This window comes from Micropterus dolomieu, linkage group LG10 (genome assembly GCF_021292245.1).
Source record: "Micropterus dolomieu isolate WLL.071019.BEF.003 ecotype Adirondacks linkage group LG10, ASM2129224v1, whole genome shotgun sequence".
NCBI lineage: Eukaryota > Metazoa > Chordata > Actinopteri > Centrarchiformes > Centrarchidae > Micropterus > Micropterus dolomieu.
The window spans coordinates 8,183,017-8,189,837 of NC_060159.1; the positions used below are offsets into that span (position 1 = coordinate 8,183,017).

The 6,821-nt window shown below is 40.6% G+C and overlaps 1 protein-coding gene across 1 annotated transcript in view; it reads right to left on the minus strand.

Annotated features, from left to right (window-relative positions):
* LOC123978206 (hormonally up-regulated neu tumor-associated kinase homolog) overlaps positions 1-6,265 on the minus strand; it is a 13,140-nt gene extending 6,875 nt beyond the window's left edge. The window contains exons 1-4 of the mRNA XM_046061375.1: positions 6,005-6,265; positions 4,034-4,156; positions 3,711-3,880; positions 538-593 (exon numbers count right to left, since the gene is read on the minus strand). Of these exons, the coding sequence (XP_045917331.1) occupies positions 538-593; positions 3,711-3,880; positions 4,034-4,156; positions 6,005-6,265 (610 nt within the window). The remainder of the gene's footprint in view (positions 1-537; positions 594-3,710; positions 3,881-4,033; positions 4,157-6,004) is intronic.
* Between the last annotated feature and the right edge of the window lie 556 nt (positions 6,266-6,821).

A 6,821-nucleotide genomic window follows, 5' to 3' on the forward strand; every position in this document is an offset into this window, starting at 1 on the left:
TCTTCCATTTCCTGATAACTGCACCGACAGTTGATCTTTTCTCTCCAAGTTGCTTTCCGATTCTCTTGTAGCCCATCCCAGCCTTGTGCAGATCAACAATCTTGTCCCTGATGTCCGTAGAAAGCTCTTTGGTCTTGCCCATGGTGGTGATGTTGGATGCTGGTTGTTTGGGTGTTGACAGGTGTCTTTTATACAGGTAACGAGGTGAGGCAGGTGTATTTGATGTAGATAATTGGTTGGGATTGGGGCTGTGTCTTAAAGAAAGACTAACTGGCTTGTAGGAGCCAGAATACTTGCTGTTTGGTAGGGGGTCATATACTTGTTTTTTCTCATCAGATGGTTATCAATTTTTATAAATTCATATGATGTGATTTTCTGGAATTTTCTTTGGGATTCTGTCTTTCACTGTTAGAATGTACATATGATTAAAATTGTAGATTGTTGCATTCTTTGTAAGTGGGCAAACCTGCAAAATCAGCAAGGGGTCAAATACTTATTTCCCCCACTGTAGATGTCAGTGAAGGAATGCCAACATACCCACAATCTTTATGTTGTTATGTTCATCCAGGAGGAAGTTTTCAATCTTTAAATCTCTACAGGAGGAAAGAAGAGAGCTGTTAGGCCACAAGGAACAATATGGTTCACTGTAGTGTTTTCATGAATTCTGTCTTGCCTAAATTTCTCCTTACAGATGAGTGTTTTGGAACACTTTACACTTTAGACACTATGGTGGTTGTTAAATTGAAGAACTCTTGCGTTGTGCATTTGGGCTTACTAAGCTTTCTCTGTGTATTTATGGACAACCAGATGAGATTGGACCAGACTGGACCCACAGAAGCAAAGGAAAACCAAAGCTAAATTTAGGTTTGTGTTGAGCGCAAGCTTTAAAAACACTGGTGAAAAATAGTTTTATTTCAGTTTTTATTTCAGTTTTTTTTCTGGATGAACATTCAGTGGTAATTTGGGAGATTAGTTTTGTTGGACTTGTAAAAACCTGCACCCATCATGAGGCCAAAGTGAAGCTCTTCTTCACTTACTCGCTCCTTTGTACCAAAGTAGTATCTCTCTGTTCACCTGGAAAAGTTGCCTGACTCCCCTGAAAGTACCCCAGCCTCGCCACCAACCACGTCGCCTGCTCTAAAACTACCAAGCTAAATGAAAATCTGCGGTTCGGAGAAGGAGATCCCCCTATAAACTATAGCCTGGGAATCAGCCATGTTCCTTTCATCTGCCTTCATCTAACCAACAGACACCCAGGGTCCCGAAAATCCAGAGAACGCTGCACACACAACCCAAGAAAAGTTCAAAGACAGATGGAGGAAGAAAGAAGGAAAAAGAGCAAGAGAGAGTGAGAGCAGACATTGTCATAAAGGAGAAAATGTATGCGGTGAACCAACTGGATGTGGGTGGCATGAGGTGCATTTAAGTGCAAACTTTCCATTTATTTCCAGTTTAATCATCTCTGTGTGGGACTGTGGTGGAGAGTGAATGTGTGTGTGTGTGTGTGTGTGTGTGTGTGTGTGTGTGTGAGTGACAGAGAGAGGTGCAATAGAAGGGTTGAGAGCGACGTCGTTTAGGGACTTCATTAGGGAGGAAGTCCATGATGTTGTGATGATGTGTGAATCATGGCGCCGGCGCAGGATGATGAGGTCATTGCCTGGTAATCACATTCCCACCTTCAGAGGAGCCAAGGTCTTAAACCAAAGCCCAGCAATGTGCATATTGTGTGTGTGTGTGTGTGTGTGTGTGTGGAGGGTGTTGGGTCTCTAACGCCTACACATACTAAAATGGCACCGAAATAACACTATCAACTCCCACACTGCACTGTGCCATATACAGCCTTTCTTGCAGCTTTTCCTCCTCTGTAGGCTGTTAATGCCCTGCAAACTACCCTGTGTGATGTGTGTGCTCACAAGTGTGTATACATGTGTGTGAATGTACAAAGCCCAACCTTAACATCCACTATGCAACAAACAGCTACTGTTTGGAGGTACTGTAGGTTTGGCTCTCTTGGACAGCAACATATTGAGACAATAATATATGAGCGCCTTTGTTTTACTTTGTGGTTTTGCCAAATCTCTAATTGGGTCAAGATCAGAAACACTTTCTACATCACATGCTCTTGATGGGTTGACTGTTACACTAGCCCAGTAAGCAAGGCCATACTCGCCATTGGGAGTCCCGGTGGACTGTTGGACAATTGGGCCAATACACAACATAGTATTAAAAAAATAGACAAAAAACTGCTGTGCCTTGATGAACCACAGTGTGTGGTTACAGCGGGTGGCTGTGGCTATGTCAATCAATCACACACTCCACATCTGGACATATTGAAATGGTTGAAACATGGACCTAACCCCTAGCCCGGTTATTTGTGCTTCAAAAACCATGGAATAAAAAAAAAAAACATGCTATAAAATGCAAAGGTGGTGCTGAAAAGCAGAGGGAGAAAAAAAAGAAGTCGCTCAAGGCAGGTGCAGCAAAGTGCCTTGAAATTACAGACTTGTAATTGAGATAAGGGCAATAACAAAACAGAGGCAAAGCTCCAGTGATATGGTGAGATTGATGATTCCCAGGACATTATTTTGCCCCAGTCCGCCCCAGCCAGTAAGCATGGTTTTGGTCATTTGGATGCCAAAAGATGTCCAAACATCTAAATTAAAGCTGTGCTAGATTTGTTAGATGAGTATTTTTTTAATCATTCAACCGAAATTCTCCCCAGTTTCAACTTGAAATTCTGGTGACCTGTAAATTATTAGAGGAAAAATTCAATATTTTTGGAAATAAACTTGATGATTGATACCACTCTCATGTCTGTACGGTAAATACATAGCTAGAGCCAGCAGATGGTAAGCTTAGCATGAAGACTGAAAACAGGGGGAAACAGCTAGCCTCGCTCCGTCCAAAGGTAACACAAGCCGCCTATCAGCACCTCTAAAGCTCACTTATTGATAGTTTATATCTTGTTTCTTTGTTCCATAAAAAAGTGTAAAAATTACAGTTGCTGGATTTGTGGACAGGTGGAGAAATTTCCTGGAGTAAAGTGCCAACCAGCAGTGAGTTCAGGAAACAACAGCGAATAGCGTATTTCGTATTTTAAAATCAGTGCTTACTGGTGGAGGAAGTTCAACATTTCTGTAGACTTTTGCTTTCCTTTTTTCTACAAGTGTAGAATTATTATAATTGTCACTTAATCTACTTTTTTTATTAGTTATTATTATTCAATTATGCAATAATTAATTTATGTATAAAATGTCCAAATGAATGACAATGTGCATTACCAGGTACCAGAGAATGAAGTGTTGTCTCTAAACAGATAATTTAGTAGTAATTTCATCATCACTGAAAAATACCACAACCATATGTAAAGGAAAACACAAGCAAGCCTTTAAATGTGAGAAGTTGTAAATGGCAAACTGTTTGAAATGTATGCTTGCTAAAGCACTTAAATGATGTTTAATCAGAATGAACATCCATTACTTTGACAATGACATTATATACTCTGTATACAACTTAGAAAATAATACATTGAATTGAATTGAATACATATCAATCACAAAGGGAACTAAATAAAGAAAAGCAGTTAGAAGAAGGAGTTAGAAGACTCCTGACTTCCTGACTTCCTGACTTCCTGTGCAAAGAGTAAAAGTATCTAACCCAGTATGAGGCAGATGACTCTCACACTGCTTATTATGTGGGTGTAGTCTCACCTGTGTACAATGCCGTATTTGTGCAGGTGTTCCACAGCAGAGAGGATCTGACGAGTGTAGCGCCGCACCTCCCTCTCCTCCAGCCTCTTCCTCTCACAGATCCTGTCCATCAGGTCTCCTCCAGCACACAGCTCCATGGCCATGTAGTAGCTGTTCTCTGTCTCAAGAGTCTGTCAACCCATTATTTTGTTATTCACATGCTTATTAATTTGACAGGCGTATTCAACAGCAGTAAGTATATGATAACCTTTGATAAATTTTATCTGATTTGAGCAGGTGTGACATTGACTCCATCCATATGAATATGTGTGTTATTGTTCTACCTCCAGCAGGACGACGATGTGAGGATGTCGGACCATCTGATGAATTCGAGGTTCTCTCTTCATGTTCTTCAGCACGTATGAGTCCTGCCGTGCTTTCTTCTTGTCTATCACCTTAATGGCCACCTAAACACACACACACACACACACACACGCACACACGCACACAAACGAGTGTGCACAAATACAAATGTTGCTCCTTTTTATTAAAAGTTTGTTCCAAATTGAGGTAAATTGACGTCAGTATCATTGTAAATGAAAAGACTATGAGTTACAAATATACAGTATGTTACAATTTGTAATTAGACAGAACCAGATCAATTAATAGAATTGAAATCACAAAGTACATGCCACCTGTGGGACAAATGCACACGACACTTAAGGGCACATTGGGCATATGTACACATTCTGACATATTTCAGTGAAAGGCTTTTAGAGGAGGTCACGTAGCAAGCAATACCCCTGACTGGCTGACTACATTTGTGGATTGTATTCACCCTCTGTGTTAAAATAGTCTCAAAATGATTTGTAGACAAATACGAAGCAATTAGTAGTATCAAAATCCTGAAAACAAATGTGAAACAATCCATAAATAGAAAATGACCCACACATGCAGACAAATCATTTTGCATTCATTCAAATTGTGTTTTTCAAATTGTCACTGATTTCTGTTTGTGTCTCATGATGTGTTTGTTTGTGGATTTTGGATCTATTTGTAGATTGTATTTTGTGTTTACAAATTGGAATACATATTTGTGAGTCTGTGCATTTGCAATGATATTGACATTGATTTACCCCCATACTTCCAAATTTGGTGATCTATTAGTTTACATGTGAACAGGAACAGAACCAAACATTAACAATGGGAGATAATCAGTATAACCACAGTTATAGTTCTATTACTGCTTGCTGTTCTAGTAGTTGTGGCTACAGAGTCTTGCTCAAAGGCATTTAAACAGTTGTTGTTAAGGAAGTAGAGTTTATTGCTCATTCACGGTCTTCACTAACTCAGGCAATTTAACCAATGGCGATTCACTCAGGAGCCCCTATTTATTTATTTCTAAATGTATTTATACTCTGTGTAAAAAATATAACAATGACTATGTGTTCTGTCATTTAATTAACAATTAAAATCCAAGGGTGTGTGTTTGTACAGCTGGAACCTTCATCTCCACAGATCTTATACCTGTCGAGGGTAACAGGGGTTAAGAGGAGCAAACACCCCCGAGGATGAGTTTGGTCATTACTATGGCAACCAGGTCAGGGACTCAGTGACCGGTGAAAGAAAGTTACACATACATTTATACAGACACACACACACACGCCCTGCCTCCACTGCACAAGTGCACATCCATATAGTCCCAATTAAGATCCACAACATCAAAAATAGAAAAACTATGAAATACTTCCAAACACTAGCATGGTTGTCTCATAGCCTATTTGGAAGAGTATTCTCATGTTTTTTATATTAGGACACAAAGTTAACATCATGTACATTTTGTCTGAACATGTTTAAATATTTATATACGTAACATTAATTAGAACATAAATCATAACTTTGTAATCGTGTTTACTTGGCATTAGATTTTCTGCACTTGTGCTGCATGAATCGTTTTTTTTTTGTTTGTTTTTTTAAATACACTTCCAAATATATTGAGCTGAAGCAAATCCACTTCAGACCTCTTTAAATCTGGTGAACGTTTTTCCTGTAAAATCCCTCTCAGAGTCATGGTTATGAAATAAAGTAATTACAGATGGGTCTGACTGTGTTTTTGTACACATAACAAGAATAATAATAGGCCACTGCCTTCTTCAAATCCTAGTGACTATAATTATCAGTTACAAGTGCACAAGTTGTAACCGTGTAATCATGATCTTGTATGTGTGATCTTTTTCTTGGCCAATGTGCCACTACTCCAGCTGATGCATCATGTCACCTTACTCTTTTTCTCATATCAGGGAGAGAGCACCAACCTTTTCTCCCGTGCCGATGTGTAGCCCCTCCATCACTTTGGCAAACGATCCCTTGTTGATCATCTTCCCTACCAGATAGGATCCCACCCGTTTGGAGTGGGGGAAGCTCCGCAGCAGCTCCCTCGGGACCTTCAGTGAGGGCAGAGGCAGCCGCTCCCGGCCCGCCCCAGAGGCTTCCCAGTGGGACACGCCGCTCTCTCCCTCGCCCTCTCCCTCCGCCACCATGTCCTCCGGTGAAGGCTTCACTGCTACAGCTGGCATACCAGACAGGGCCCAGGCCCCATGTGGCCGCCTCTCACACACACACGCTCAAATCCAAAAACAGGACAGTCCGCATAGAACACACATACTAACACACACAGATGCAGAAGAAGTGAGAATGCTGCTTAAAAATCCTTCTTCAGGAGCAGGTGCGTGTCCTTGACTGCAGATTTGTTATCCTTTCACTCTAAGGTAAGTATGTCCTTTATTCCAGACTGTCTGTTGAAAGACTGATCTTTTCTTCCCTGTTGTTTTACCTTTTAACAAATACAAGTGCCTTAAAGTGTCTCTTTTTCAGTCCAGCAGTGAAGTATGCAACACTGGCGTCTCCCTCTGCCTGTTAGTGGATGATTAACTGTTGTGTTCTTAGGTCAGCTCCAGTGATGAGGAGGACATTCTACACCGTAATTACCCCCCCTTTGCACACACTAAGGTACACACAGATGCTCACAGTTACATAGTAACCATCCAAACTTTCTTACTTTACTTCCTGGGGTTCCCTTCGAAGCTGTATTTTCTAATACATTAATACCATTTCAGTGTCTAACTGACACAA